Raw genomic sequence first — 16,174 nt, 5'->3', positions numbered from 1 at the left:
TCACTTATTTCTTTAAGATCATTTTATAATTTAAACTTTGGACATTCAGATTAATCTTTCCCCTGGTCGATACAAATGAAATTTTATTGCATTTGTGTTATTTCAACACTATATAACAAAGGTTTTGTCATATTAGTACACCATTATTTACTACATTTTAGGGAAGATGATAGTAAGTTAGAACAAATCTAGGTATGAGTAAGAGTGAATTAAGAATCACTTTGTTATAGAACTAGAAGCCGTGCCAGGAAGAAGTCACTTGAAAAATTGGAGAATGATTAACCTGATGAAGAGATAGTCTCAGATATCTGAGTTTAGATTTATTTTATTTGGCCAGAGAAGGACAGAACCAAGACCAGTTCATAGAAAATATGGAAAAGCAGGTTTTACCTCCATATAAAAAATAATTCCCTAGGAACTTTTTTGTTGTTCGTTATTTTTGTGTATTGTCTTAAGAGCTGAGGTTTTTATTGTTGTAGGAAGTTCTTAATGAAGAAACTCCCTCTATACAATTGTTCTGCAACATAAAATCTTAGAGAGTTACTTGGGGCTTTGAAAAGTTTAAGTGCCTTGTTCAGGGCCAGTTTTGTACAGGATTTTAATCCAAGTCATCTAAACTCTCATACTGGCTCTCTGTCCACCACACAATGCTACCTTCCTCTTAATAGTCCTTTCTAAAGTAGAATGGACTTCCTTAAGTAGGTAGTGAGTTTCTTGTTACTGGAGGTCTTCAAGCAGGAACTATCTTTTACTAGGAGTGTTTTCCTTCTTTAGGTGTAGATTGGACTTGATAATTCTGAATCCCCTGTAATCCTGAGCTTCTATCCTTCTGCCCTTTCCTCCATAACGCTTTCATTTTTTTCCTGGGGAATAGATTTCTGCGGGTGATGAGCCGCTCAATGCCTCTCTTCATGACCCTGGCTTGGATATATTCTGTGGCTGTGATCATTAAGGGGATTGTGTACGAGAAGGAGGCCCGTCTGAAGGAGACCATGAGGATCATGGGTTTGGACAACGGCATCCTTTGGTTTAGCTGGTTCATTAGCAGTCTCATCCCTCTCCTTGTGAGCGCAGGGCTACTGGTGTTAATCCTGAAGGTAAGATTGGGCCTTGCTGAGATGGGTTTTTTGGTCACTGACCCTGAAAATAACTCACTTTTTGTGCAAGTCTTTGCAAGATGGGTTTTGGTTTGATTCAGTAAATTTGACGGATCTGATTCCTTTCCAGCTCGGAAACTTGCTGCCCTACAGCGACCCCAGCGTGGTCTTCCTGTTTCTCTCTGTCTTTGCTGTGGTGACCATCTTGCAATGCTTCTTGATCAGTACACTCTTCTCCAGAGCCAACTTGGCTGCGGCCTGTGGTGGGATCATCTACTTCACACTCTACCTGCCCTATGTCCTGTGTGTTGCTTGGCAGGACTACGTGGGCTTCTCGCTGAAACTTTTTGCTGTAAGTAGTTTTTATATAAAATTGTGCCTTTTTAAAAAAATCATTGCTGTTCTATTATTGTGAACATTAATGAATCCTTAATATATTACTAACAAGTTGTACCATGTATTCTGTGAAAGAAAGAAGCCGGAAAAGAACTTTTCTTTCTCATGAAATTTTTAACCCCCTCACTTTATTCATTAGACAGCCAAGGATACACTTAGCCAGGAATAAACTACCCCCTTCTCCCTCGGTTTTTTTTGGCAAATGGTGAATTATGTAGAGTGGTTATTTGCTGTTAGTTCACCTGTCTCAGGCTCTCATCCTTTCTATATATGTTTAAATTGATCCTTAGTGTTATCTATGTGTGTATATCTATATAATCTACAAATATAGATGCGTGTATATCTATATAATCTATAAATATAGATATACACACACACAGCCTCAACCTTCTGGAGCTGCTAAAAGATCAAAGCCACTTGTGATATGCAAGATTCCTACTTTATATCTCTTGGGTATTTGATTTGGGCATCCTTCTGCAGAGTCAGGATGGGGATGAATGTCTCCTACAAAATCCATGGCTTTTAGGAATATTAGACTAAAGAGTCATTTGAGATTATTAATGAGATGGACAGAGATACAAAGTTGGAGTGTGTATATATAAAATTATTTAATCTTTTGTCTTTCTTTCTCACAAAATCCTAATATCATATGACAATATTAAGTAAAATATGTCAAAATGTTGTGTGCCTGTAGTGAATTGTTGGAGTTATTGTAGAGGGGATGGCCTAGATGACTTCCAAAGTATTTTCCGATCCTAGGTTTTCACTGGTCCTTAAATAGTTTACTATTTAAAGGAATTTCTTTTGGATTCTTTTCTAGTGCTCATGGATTATCTCTTAGTTTTTCTATTTTGCAAGTTTAGATTTTTCTACATCAGGACTAGTTAAAGTGGGGGCATATCTGTAGTATTTAAAAATATGGGGGAGAGAAAAAAGATTGATAGAACTTTCTCTGTTACTTCCCTCAGAGCCTTCTGTCTCCTGTAGCCTTTGGGTTTGGTTGTGAGTACTTTGCCCTCTTTGAGGAGCAGGGCATTGGAGTGCAGTGGGACAATCTTTTCGAGAGCCCTCTAGAGGAAGATGGCTTCAGCCTTACTACCTCAATCTCCATGATGTTGTTTGATACCTTCCTGTATGGTGTGATGACCTGGTATATTGAGTCTGTTTTTCCAGGTATGCTTTGTTAAAAGTCTTATTTTGTAAAATCCTATCATGATGTACACATTTACTTCTCATTACTTTAGTTAGATTCTTTCTAGGCTTCTCCTCTCCTTGGAAGAAGGAAAACCTTTATATTCATGACAAATTGAACAGAAACAAATATAGGAATTAATTAGCACTATATATAAGGACAGTGTTCCTCAAACTAGATAGCTTTTATGGCCCTGTAAAACTCAAGATTCTTTGATTCTGTTCCTAAAGAGGTGATGAAAGATTTAATTTTTTTTTTTTTTTTTTTGTAACTCTATGTATATAGGTTTGGTACTTTGGTGTTGAAATCCTTATTCTGCTGTTGATTCCATCTATGACTTTGTAAAAACTTACCAACCCCTCTGTATTTCCTTATACAAGATTTGAAATGGCCTGTCCTATGTCCAGTTTCATAATGTAATATGTTTAATGTTAATAATAATAATAATAGCTAGTGTTAATATAATGCTTTAAGATTTGCAAAGTACTTTAAATGCATATATTTATATGCATTTGATCCTTATAACAACTCTGTAAGCTAGGTTCTGTTATTATCCTCATTTTGGAGATGAAGAAACGGAAATGGAGAGAGGTTAAGTCACTTGACTCATGATCACACAGCTAACAAGGACCTGGCTCAGAATTTGAACTCAAATTTTTCTGACTCTAAGTGCTCTATCCATTATACCACTTGGCTACCTCTATTTGGTTATAGTTGAGGTACAAATGTATAGTTCTGTCTACCTACCTTACTGCAGCAAAAAATATGAAGCCCTCATCATTCCATGTCTGTGTTACTGTGCTGGAATTCTCCCTGCTTTATATTCTTATCTCCTGTCAACCCCCCCTCCAGTCTGTTCTATGCATTACAAGCAGATTAATCTTTATAAAGTATAGCTCAGATCATATTAGTCTTTTGCTCAAAAGACTTCATTGATTTTCCTTGCCTTTGAAAAAAAAAAAAAAAGATCAGAGTTCTTTAAAGCCTTCCACAATCTGGTCCCAAATTGCCCTTCTTGCCTACATCTCTTTTGCAGCTAAGTTCTTTCCAACTAAGCTTCTTAACTATCCATATGAAGATTTGAAAAACCAAACTCTAAAGAACAAATTCCCATCTTGCTTTATTACATTCCCACTTCCAAATCCTATCAGATGTATTCTCTTTTGTCTTACTAGCTGACTTCTAACTTTTCCTTCCTGGCCCAGAGTACATTATCACTCATTCATGAAACCTTCTCTGATGATTCCAGTTCACAGTGAATTTTTTTCTTTTCTGAATTCTTAGAACATTTATCTTCTGGATCAGTTATTAGGCACTTGCCTTGTACGTGGAACTAATGTCTTATGCATATATGCCTTTCTTCCTAACCAAATTGTGAGCTTCTTGTCAGTGCAGTTCAGTTCACCATGCATTTGTTAAGCACCTGTTATGTGCCATGAACTCCCTATTTTAGGTTATAGAAATAGAAAGACAAAAACGAAACTGCTTTGGTCCCCAAGGCTATTATTATTCTGTGGCTAACAGGGACTATATTTTGTGCTTCTTTTTACTTTTGCTTCTTTTCATTGGATAACTAGCACAGTGCCTCCTTAGAGTGGGCAGAGCATTGTGGTATAGGACTGAAATAAGAGTCAAAATACCTGAGTTCTAGGTTCTTTTCTTTCACTTGGTGATTATATGCTCTCAGATATTTAAATCACTTCAATTCTCTGGGTCTCAATTTCCCCAATTGTAAAATGAATTTTGGCTAGATTATCTTGGGGGTAGAGGAAATCTCTTCTAGAATTAGCTTTTTAATTATTTATCAGTTAATATTTTATAAGAAACTAAGGTTTTAGTTATTTAGCTTTTCTATTTCTTTAAGATTTGCAAAGTACAAATAAATGCATTATTGCATTTGCAGAGTACTTTAAATGCCTACATTTATATGTATTTGATCCTTACAACAATTCTGCAAGGTTTCCAGGGCTTTATAGGGTATTTATTAGAGTAGAACTTGTACTGAGCTCAGTGAAGGGAAACTTGAAGGATGTTAGGATGACTTTAAGCCTGCCTAATGTCTGCCTTTTGTTTTCAGGTCAATATGGAATTCCCAGGCCCTGGTATTTCCCTTTTACCAAATCTTACTGGTTTGGTGAGAAAAGCGATGAAAAGGGTCATCTTGGTTCTAGGCAAAAAGGAACTTCAGAAAGTAAGTTCTGCTGGCAATCTTTAACTCTGCTTCTTGCCTTTCCCATTATTTGTTTCCTTTAGAGAACACTGACAGTGACCTTGCAGAGTTCTAGAATTATATGTCTGTCAACAGAATCGCACTTAATATAATGCCTCATTCACTGTTTTCTCGTGCCTTTCATATTGTAATTGGTTGACATCACAAGAGTGTGTCTAAGGATTATCCTGGGACCAATGCTTGTAGTCCTGGATAATATTTCATTTCTCTCTTCAGCTGTTACAAAAGCTTAAATTACTTCTCCACCATCACTGCAGCCCTTCACAGCCTGAGTCCTATCACCTAGACTAGAAAAAGATGGGTGTGAATGAGAGAGCATATTGAATTCTCTCTGATTATGTGAGCATACATGGCAGCACCAAATGGCCATCATCCAACCTTTGTAAGACTGAGAAACACAGTTTTGCATCCCTAGGCAAACACATTTGAGTCAGTTTTTTCCCCACTTCTGCAGGAGAGAGAAACAAACAGAGTCCTAGGTTAAAGGTAGTTCTTCTCAGCATGTCAGGGGAGATATTCTTGGGAATATTTCCCATTTGTCACATTGCTTCAAGGAAAGCACTTCCTACTACTATGATGGATCTTCTGGCTCTTTCTGCATCTACTCTATTAATTTTTAAATTTCTTTCTCATAGTCTGCATGGAAGAAGAACCCAGCCACTTGCGCCTGGGAGTTTCCATTCAGAACCTGGTAAAGGTTTATCGAGATGGCATGAAGGTGGCAGTGGATGGTCTTGCACTGAATTTCTATGAAGGGCAGATTACATCGTTTCTGGGACATAATGGAGCTGGGAAAACCACCACCATGTAAGAAGAGGACATTTTGCTTTTACAGAGTAAACCAGAAGGAAGTTCTAAGACTTAGTTAGAACTGTATCCTAAAGTGATTATGTGTATGTATGTGTGTATGTGTGTTTATAAATACATAAACCTATGTATTTATATATAGATGCATGCATGCATGAGTGTATAAAAACAAACATGTTTTTATATATAAATATGTACAAATATGAACATATGTGTTCATATTTGTACATGCATGGTGTGTGCAAGAATTTTGTCATACATGTATATAAAAAGAGACATGAGGCTTAATGAAGGGATCTGGTTAACTCTTTCAAAACATTTTTAGAAAGTGAAGTACCTAAATATACTGAGAGCCAGTCTTTCTCTCTTTGAGCTTTATTAGTATTCCTTTCTGATCAGATTGAAGAAAGATGATTCTGTAAAAGAGAATCCACAGTTTTCAGAAAGATTCATCTTCAAGTAGGGGGCTCTAATTATTCTTTTCATTGTTATCTGGAAATGACCTCATTTGGGATAGTGTCTTAAACTAATAGGACCCTATTGTACAAAAACATCTTATGTTTGCCTCACATGATCGAACTGGCTCTACCTTTTAAAATATAGTTCATAAACTATTAATTTTATGACACCTAAAAGGAGCCTTCAAAGGTTCCCAGTGGTAACTCAAAAAATATATAAAGTATATTTACCTTTCAAGTGGATTTATCATTGCAAAGTGGAGTTACTCTTCATTCCCCAACCACAGTGATATTTTAAAAGAATAGGATAAAACTATATTTGAGTAAAACTAAGATTTTAAAACGTCCCTATGATTTATTTTTTATGTAGATGCCAAAGACAAAGACATGGGTTGGCCTTTTACCAATCCATGTGGAAAAATTGAGGATTACTGATTGGTTTGGCATTTACTTATTGTACATTTCTTTTATGCCTAGGTCCATCTTGACTGGCTTATTCCCCCCAACCTCGGGCACTGCTTACATCCTTGGGAAAGATATTCGTTCAGAGCTGAGCACTATAAGGCAGAACCTGGGGGTCTGTCCTCAGCATAATGTGCTTTTTGACATGTGAGTAGCAGCTGTGTTTTCAGAGGAACGGAAAGACGTTCATTGTCTGTGTCCCAGTGGTGGATGACAGAAAAATGGCGCTGCATGTTTAGTAAAATTGGGTTTAGGGAATCCCTCTCTAAGGAGATTGCCCTTCATCAGAAGCCATGTGGCTAAAACAAATATCAGGGGCATTCTTAAGCAGTAGAATATAGGAGCAACTGTTGTTGCAAGGGAGCAGTCACAAAAGTGCCATATATAGCCTTGAAGAGTTACCTACTCATTTCCTTGCTGGTCCTGGAGGGCTTGTTCTTCTCAAGAATTATGTCACACTGTTTCTTCCCCAAGCCCTGCAGTTTGAGCATCTCATTCTAGTAGTGAGATGTCAGCCCTCCCAAACACAGAACTTGGCACCCAAGCTTGTTTTGGAAGACAGCTGTTTCAGTGGTAAGGTGTTAAAGGAAGTCCACCCATTCATTCCCACTGTAGCAAATGATGAGTGTGTCTCTCGTTTTGCTGGGCTAGAGAGAAAGAGATCTTGGCAACAATTTTTGGGAATCCAGAATTCTTAATTTGCTGTCATACTTGTCTATGTTCAGGTTTTCTTCCCCATCCTATGTTCTGTGCCGGCCAGTCCTATGATTACATTCTGAGCCAGACTTAAAGCAACCTTATCCCAATTATGAGAATAGAGATTATGACTTTATTTCAAAAATTAATCTTTATTTAATATTAGAGTCAGATTAAAAAAAAGTTTCAGTGTGACTCCATTTGTCAGCACTTTACTATTCTCTTATCAGAAACTTTTCATCCTTAGTATTGTGGTGCTTTAAGGAATCTGCATTGATGAGAGCACGCCATCCAACAATGCAAATTAAAAGCCATTATTGTGGTTTCTTCCTAATGATTATTTTTCAAAGACTGAAAAAAATTTTAAATTCCCCATTTGCTTTTACATTATAAGCCTTTTATGATTAATTTGACATAGAGCTTCAATCTTGCTCCATTGAGCAAGCTGACTGGTAACATTCCTACTCTGTTCCCTAGGCTAACAGTGGAGGAACACATCTGGTTCTATGCCCGCTTAAAAGGGCTGTCAGAAAAGTGTGTGAAGGAAGAGATGGAGCAGATGGTGTTGGATGTGGGTTTGCCTCACAAACTGAAAACTAAGACGAGTCAGTTGTCTGGTAAGTCCAAATATTGCCTCTTTTCCCACCTCTTCACATAAGATATTTGTAAAGCATTATAAGCACAGTGCCTGGCATGTAGCAGGAAGTTAATAAATGCTTCTTTTCCCTTCTTCCCTTTAGGCTCAGAAATATCAGCTAGTAAGGCAGGATTCAACTCTTCTAAAACTTTCATTCCAGAGTTTATTCAAACTATTCCAAAGCTCTTTTTCCTTAGCTTCTTTCCCCCTTTCTACACCTTTTTGTTTCCCATTTTCTTCTTTGTTTCTTCTTGACTGTTGGATAAAGTTTTATTTGTTTTGGTTTTGGTTTTTTGGCTGAGGCAATTGGGATTAAGTGACTTGCTCAGGATCATAGAGCCAGGAAAGTGTGAAGTGTCTGAGGCCAGATTTGTACTGGGTCCTCCTGACTTCAGGGCTGGTGCTCTACGAATAAAGTTTTAAATGTGAGAGTTAGGGAACAAATGAATTTTGGAGATATTTCAGTTCTTCTCTCCCCATCGCCGCCCCTAAAAAAGCATTGGCACAAACACTGGGAAGAGGACAGGTTCTCTAGTTGTACAGAGATTTCTTTACCTGAGACTGCTAGGTGGTACCATAGTGCCCAGAGTAATGGCCCTGGAATTAGCAAGGGGGGGGGGGGGGAGAAAGGGAGAGGGAGGCTGAGAGAAAGTTAAATAAGTATGTATCTAGGAGATAGGCGTTAGTATCCCCATTTTATGAGGATGTGTGTGTATACATATGTATGTATTTATATATTTTTGTGTGTATGTATATATGTATATATATATGTTTATGTGTGTTTGCATATATTTACATATTTGTGTCTATATATTTCTGTATATATAGTATGTAAAAACACATGCATATGTACATACATATAAGAACAGTGTTGGGGGAGGAGAGAAATATATTATTTTATTCAGAGACACTGGCCTGCTGTCTGGGCTGCAAACAAAATGTTCCATCTTTCAATTCTGGGCTTTTTCTCTGCCTATCTCCCATACCCGAAATGTTCTCCATTCTCTGTTCCAGCTACTGACCTACTTGACTTCCTTTAAATCACAACTAAAATCCTGCTTTCTACAACAGAGATGGGGAAATTTTTTTTTCTATCAAGGGCTATTTGGATATTTATAACATCACTCAAAGACCATATAAAATTATCAACTTAGAACTCAAGCATTGGAAGATTGTTTTATGTAGCTTTCAACTCATCATTGCCTGCAGTTGCCTTAGCAAATAATTTCACAGGGCACAGTATTCCCCACCCCTGTTCTACAGGAAACTTTCCTCAATGCATCTTAATTCAAGTGCCTTCCCTCTGTTAATTATTTCTTATTTATCCTTTATGTAGTTTACTTTGTATATGTGTGTTAAAATATATTTGTATATATTTGATAGACTCTCTCTCCCTTCAAATATAAACTATTCTGGGGTAGGGGAGTGAGTAGGAACTGTCTTTTGCCTCTTTTTGTATCCCTAGCACTTAGGGATACATAGGAATGACTTATTAGATGTTTATTGAATGAATGAATATAAATAAAACCTTAATATTATATATGTAAAACACTATAAGTAGGTTCTAAAGCCTATCTAGAAATTACACATCATATACTTATATGTATATGCAAATACATATGCCTCTCATAACCCCATTATTAGCTTCCCCCCACCCCCAACCATAAGGGAAGGAGGAAGGGAGGGAGATCATGGTTAAAGGTTGCAGCTATGATGAAGTGAAGATGGCAGCTTCTTGTTAGCTTCTTGCAGAGGAATCACGCTGGCCCTGTTCTTGCAGTCAGAAGAGTGCCGTTGGATAGGTCCACACATCCTTTGTGTCTTGGTTATGAAGTACTGGAGTGTAGATTGTGCTTTCTTAATTTGCAATTTATACCCAGATGAATGCTAAAAATCAGAGTTTCTGTTTCTAAAAACGGGTGTTTTTTGTTTCACAGGAGGAATGCAAAGAAAACTGTCTGTGGCTCTGGCCTTTGTTGGAGGATCTAAAGTGGTCATTTTAGATGAACCAACAGCTGGGGTGGACCCTTACTCTCGCAGAGGGATATGGGAACTGCTTCTGAAATATCGTCAAGGTGCTTAATTTTGGTTTTTCTTCATTAGAGAAGTTTGGGTTTTCATCAAGTGTGAATGTATCAATACAATTCTCCCTGAGCACCATGGCTACTTCTGCATCTCAGAAAAAATGAGGATTAACCTTTCTGAGCCTTCAGGTCCCAAATCTCATAAAGAAAGGGTCTTGTTTTGATGATATTATATACTATTCGTGGTTTTTTAAAAAATGGCTTCCTGATGCTTCTGTCCTTCCCCCTTTCTCTACCCTTTAACCCTTCCTTCTAACAAATAAGAAGCCCAACAAGCCAGCACATTTCCCATACTGACAGCCTGAGCCTCCCTTTCTAGCTGCAGTCCACCACCTCTATACTAGCAAGTTGGAAATACTAGCTATACTGTCACTCTTCTGGTGATCCATAATAGCATTCTGTGTGACTTCTGGTATCTCTTAATGTTTTTAATTACTTACTTGTTTGATCTTTTGGCATCTTTTATTTTGTTCTCCATCCTTTAACTGCATGTCTCCTTTCTCCAAAGTTTTGATATTTGCTATATTTCATGATATGTTAGTATTTTATTGTGTTTATATATTACAGTTCATTTAGTCCTTCCTCATTTGAAGTTCCTTAACTATATTTTCCTGTTCTGGAATTCATGTCAACATGAATATTTTCATATATATGGGGCCTTTCCCTCAATCTTTGACTCTTAAATTAAATCACTAGTAATGATATTGCTTATTACCAAGGTATCCAAATTTTGTAATTCTGTAATGTCAGGGATCCTATGTCATCCAAACATTTTCTTCCTCTTAGTGCCTAAGACATTGTCTAGAGCATTTTAGGTGCTTGGTAAATGTTGTTGAATTAAACTGAATGAGCTCCCCATTAGAAGTAGCAATAACTAGGCTGGTGTTTGAGTTGGCTTCCTGCCTGCTCTATGCTTCCCCCTTCATAGTGGCTTAGGATAGCATGCAATATCATCATTTATCCTTTGGTTTGTGTCTTGCAGGTCGCACCATCATCCTCTCCACTCATCACATGGATGAGGCAGATATACTGGGTGACAGGATTGCCATAATTTCTCATGGGAAGTTGTGTTGTGTGGGCTCCTCTTTGTTTTTGAAGAATCAGCTGGGAACAGGGTACTATCTGACCCTGGTCAAGAAGGATGTGGATTCCTCCCTCAGTTCCTGTAGAAACAGCAGCAGCACAGTGTCTTACCTGAAAAAGGTGAGAGTCTCTTATTCCAGATCTTATAGTTAATGCCCAAGAATAGGAATGAAAGGCTTTTGTGCCTCCTGATGTTTGTGTGACAGACCAAACGGCTGCTCAGAGGTGGAAAGAGCAGTGATGGGGAGTGAATATCCACCAGTACTTGGCCTGAGAGTAGGGGAAAATTGGAATATGGCCCATCTTAAATACTAACTTGTATATGATCTTGAATAAGTGATCTGTCTCTTACTGTTTGAAATTCTTCGGCAACAAATGTGTGCTTGTTGTTTTTATGGGCCAGGCACTGTGCAAAGGGATTACAAATATAAATACAGAAATGGTTCCTGCCCTCAAGGGGTTTCTTTTTCTATTTTCTTGTACAGTTATTATGGCAATTAATGATAATATAATAGAAAGTTTTTATAGTTCTTTGGAAAGTAGGCGTTTCTTAACATATCTATGAGCATTACTTGCTATCTCTTTCGCCATTATATTTCCCACTATAACAACAACTTAGTTTTTGAAGTTGAAGGAAAGTCAATAGACTAGAATAAATAGTCTAGTTCCAGGGTACAGTCTGTTAACTGCTCACAATACCATTGAACCTGAGCTCACAGTAGTCCCGCAGGCTAGTATGGCAGCTGATTAGTTAAATTTCTGAGGGTCATTGATATCATCATCACTCACTTCTACTGTCTATTTGATCAGGCAACGTATCTAAATAAGAGAATTGGCTTCAGTTAACAAGATAAAATTTAAAAGTTAAAAGCCAAATCAGTTCCTTAAACTAACCAACTAACAATTTAGCAAAATTGAAAAAGAAAAACTTTTGTTTTTTACTTTAGAAATATTTTTAAAAATTTTTCAGTAGGATTTTGTTTTTCAAATACATGTAAAAGATAGTCTTCAACATTTGTTCAGCATTGGACTTGGTCTTCCAAATTGTCCTCCTCTCCAAGACAGCTAGTAATCTGACATACGTATAACTTTAAAAAAATTTTTTTTACTGGAGTGATTACTTTTGTCTAGCTTGATAAGCCTGCCCTTCTTCCCCCATTTTTCCCTTCTCATTCCTTCTCACTTTTGACCCTATACTCTGATATAGAGCCATCATACATATTCTACCACAGGAAAAAATAAAACAAAACAAGGTAAAGAACATTTAAGTTGGAGCCAGAGGAACTGAGTTCAAATTCTGAGCCACTTACTACTTGTGGCACTTGAAACAAATCTATTCACCTTTTTATAGTTTGATTTTTCCCTAACTTTAAAACTAAGGGAATGTACTAGATGGTTCTTCAGTACCTTCTAACTTTGAATCTGTTATTCTATTTATATATTTTAAAATGTTTTTACTGGATAATTACCACAGCGCCTACTATAGCAGGTACTTGTCAAATATTTATTGACTAATTCCCAGGCCTGAACCAATCTTTGTAGCTTTCAGAATTGAGTAAGGATTTTGTTTGTGGCTCTAAATTTTGATTCTTATTCCAAAAAGAGTTTGTGTAAATTTATTACAGTCTTGTAAAATGATTATCTCTGAATCTTGGGTATGTAATTGAGCCACATGAAGTAAGTACCTGTTATAGCATCTCACCAGGGCAAAGCACTTTGGCTAATCAGCACAAGAAAGCGGGGGGCCAGGTACAGAGAATGAAGATTTCTCCCTGTCTTGTCTATCTATACATATGAACATAGTCTTTGTTTTCCTTCTTTGTTATCAGGAAGACAGCGTTTCTCAGAGCAGCTCTGATGCAGGTCTGGGCAGTGACCATGAAAGTGATACTCTGACAATAGGTAATGAAATGACTGTGGCAGTTCTAACTCAGAAGGTATACCCCCAATTGAGATTTCTTTTGAGAGCAGTTAAGCTTTGCCATTCTGGGAACCTGCCTGTGTTGGAGGTCTCCGTTAAAATTTTAAACATTTTCTCAAGGAGCATTTGTTTTAAACCCTTCAAAGAATCGTAATAGTTTAGACAATGGGGACCAACTTTATTTCCAAGGAGTAAAAAATAAAACCAAAACTAGCAGATGGTATCCAGCATTTGGATAGTTAAGAACAGCATGTTTAACCTAATTAGTATTTGGAGTAGTATTAGTACCCCAGATATTACTCAGTAGTAGAGATCTAGTAATAATCTCAGCAGTCGGTATATCCGAATGGAGAATCTTTCTTAACAGCATTTATATAATGCTTTTAAGGTTTGCAAAGCAAAGGTTTTGCAAAATGACCTCATTTAACCTTAAAAATTAATAAATTACTTATTGAGGTAAGTCTTTTTATTCCCATTTCACAGATGAGACAGAAAGAGTTAATGATCATCCGACTAGTAGTGAGCAAAGAATTTAAATTCAAGTCATTTTACTATTCACTGTAAAAGGTTCTGACACCTTTTGCTTATATGTATCCCAAAGAGACAGATCCTTGCATGCCATTTTCCAAAACAAAAGCAAGAGGGGAGAAAAAGACATAGATTGCACGTTGTGTTAAAGACCAGTAATCATGCTGACTCTTTGCTGGACTTTGGTTTCTGCAGATGTTTCTGCTATATCCAATCTCATTACGAAGCATGTCTCAGAGGCTCGGCTAGTGGAGGACATTGGGCATGAATTAACCTACGTGCTCCCCTACGAAGCTGCCAAAGAAGGAGCATTTGTAGAGCTTTTCCATGAAATCGATGACCGACTCTCTGACCTGGGCATTTCGAGTTATGGCATCTCAGAGACCACGTTGGAGGAGGTATGTTGGGCAAGAAATGTTTCTTCAGCTGTTTAAATTAGGCAGAGTAAATAATTCCAAAGACCAGGACAAAAAAAAAATATCACTGGATGACCCGAAGTCTTTGGACTTGTTCCACAGCCTCTAGGAAATGGTGTCTCTCATTAACTGCTTAAGGTTGGGTTTGAATAAAAAAGGCAAGAGTAGAATTTTAAAAAGAGAAAATGAATGTTAGGAGAACTCAACAGGGAAGTTCTTTTGTTCCCGGGCCCCTTCTCCTGACCTTCTTTGTAGAGAAATGGCTGTGATGCTATCCGAGTCCAAATTTATTCAGAAAACCATGGAAATTGAATGACAGTCAGTGATCCACTTGCCCCTCTCACCCTATCAGAGCATGTTTCCATTTGGAATCTTTTATGTGGCCTCCATTTGTGTTTGAAGTATTCTGTGAAGCAAGGTTTTCATTAGCATCTTTTTTAAAAAGCAGTCATCTCCCACCCTGGTCCCCACTTTAATAGTTTTCTTTCCTTAACGTTTTAAAAGGTCCACAATTTCCTTGGGGTGGACACTTGCTTCATTTGCTTGGTTAGTTGTTAGTACATGGTAGGTGTTGGTGAGCTCAGCCCAAGATGAGACTTTTCCCTCCCTCCCCCAAGCTACAAGAACTCTTCCTCAAATTGCTGGATATATCGTTACTCACCGGAACACATATTATTTTCTCCAAGTGAATATAAGCCCCTTGAGGACTGGGACAGTTACTTTTACCCTAACACCCAACATGTTACTCCATCACATAAATAATTACTGAATTGAGTAGTTGAATTAGGTAAATATACTACCCAGCAGGTGGGTTTGAGAGGATTTTTCAGAGCTTGTGTCCCATTGGCGTTACTACTTATAATAAAATGGAGCAAGGCTTTGGTGGATCTTTAGTGGGACGGTGTTATTTATGGGAACTAGATGTTCACAATGGATAGAGCTGTTTACCTATAGAAGGTAAACATATTGTTTAAACATATCTGGAACCAGGAAGATATGACTTAAATTCTGCGTCAAACACTTATTTAGCTATGTGACTCTGGGCAAATTACTTAACTTTTGTCTGCCTCAGTTTCCCATCTGTAAAATGCAGATAATAGTAGCACCTATTTCCCAGGATTGTCGCAAAATGTGGGCTAAAATTTGTAAAACACTTTGAAAATTTTAAAGTGCTATATAAATGCTACTGTTAAATTACTCTTAAATCAATATAGAGTCTCATCTCTGACAATATGCTGTACTCTTTTTCTTTGTTCCTGAGATCATAGGAATGTGGGACATTAGAATTTGACTGTAAGGGGTCTTGGAGATCATCTAACCTAATTACCTAATTTATTAGGACTTACCTTATCAGTAAACATAATGTTTACTTATAATATTCATTGGGATGATAACATTGATAATAGTTGTTTTCTGACATCATCTTGTTTTTAGATATTCCTTAAAGTGGCTGAAGATAGTGGCGTAGATGCAGAAACCTCAGGTAAATCCCTTGTTTAAGTTGTATTGTCTTTGTTGTGCAGTTGATTATAATTAATCTGAGCTCATTCATTTAGAATGAAAGAAATTGGGAGCTGGAAAGGAAGAGATGTGTTATATTTGTCTTTAATTTCCATAATTAATTTCCAGTGTTTAGGGTCCAGGGTGGAATTCATTTGTAAGTAATTATAGTAAATGAAAGATAATGTCTCCCTCACTCATTTTCCCCCATAATTTCAGATGGAACCTTACCTGCGAGAAGGAACAGACGTGCCTTTGGAGACCGCCAGAGCTGTCTGCGCCCATTTACTGAAGATGATGCTTTTGATCCCAATGACTCGGATGTAGATCCAGGTAAATATCAATAAGAACTATCCCATATGATTTGAAAAAAGCATTTTTCCTCATACTTCTCAAAAGGTTTTTCCTGGAAGGACCTTTATTGCCGTTTATTTTAGATGACATTTATTGATATCTTTAGAAAAAAAAAGTACAGCATGGTCCAGTGGAATAAGATTAGGTTTAAGGTCAGACAGTCTAATTTTACTATTTGTGCTTCCTCATTCACAAAAATGAAGAGGTTGGACTAGATAACTTCTTCTAATATATGAAACTGCAAAATTATTGCAAAAATGGAGACATTCATTTAATATTTCCAAATAGCCAAAATTGATCATTTATGATTGTT

At 37.2% G+C, this 16,174-nt stretch overlaps 1 protein-coding gene across 1 annotated transcript in view; it reads left to right on the top strand.

Annotated features, from left to right (window-relative positions):
• The window catches only part of ABCA1 (ATP binding cassette subfamily A member 1), a 146,155-nt gene that overhangs the window by 100,647 nt on the left and 29,334 nt on the right, over positions 1 to 16,174 (top strand). Inside the window, exons 15-27 of the mRNA XM_051967072.1 lie at positions 875 to 1,097; positions 1,228 to 1,449; positions 2,462 to 2,666; positions 4,763 to 4,876; positions 5,551 to 5,722; positions 6,658 to 6,789; positions 7,816 to 7,955; positions 9,913 to 10,050; positions 11,042 to 11,262; positions 12,972 to 13,044; positions 13,787 to 13,989; positions 15,442 to 15,490; positions 15,727 to 15,840. Coding sequence (XP_051823032.1) covers positions 875 to 1,097; positions 1,228 to 1,449; positions 2,462 to 2,666; positions 4,763 to 4,876; positions 5,551 to 5,722; positions 6,658 to 6,789; positions 7,816 to 7,955; positions 9,913 to 10,050; positions 11,042 to 11,262; positions 12,972 to 13,044; positions 13,787 to 13,989; positions 15,442 to 15,490; positions 15,727 to 15,840 — 2,006 coding nt within the window. The remainder of the gene's footprint in view (positions 1 to 874; positions 1,098 to 1,227; positions 1,450 to 2,461; positions 2,667 to 4,762; positions 4,877 to 5,550; positions 5,723 to 6,657; positions 6,790 to 7,815; positions 7,956 to 9,912; positions 10,051 to 11,041; positions 11,263 to 12,971; positions 13,045 to 13,786; positions 13,990 to 15,441; positions 15,491 to 15,726; positions 15,841 to 16,174) is intronic.

Source organism: Antechinus flavipes, chromosome 1 (genome assembly GCF_016432865.1).
Source record: "Antechinus flavipes isolate AdamAnt ecotype Samford, QLD, Australia chromosome 1, AdamAnt_v2, whole genome shotgun sequence".
NCBI lineage: Eukaryota > Metazoa > Chordata > Mammalia > Dasyuromorphia > Dasyuridae > Antechinus > Antechinus flavipes.
Note: the sequence above shows the minus strand (reverse complement) of the source record. Positions and strands in the feature narration are given on the sequence as shown.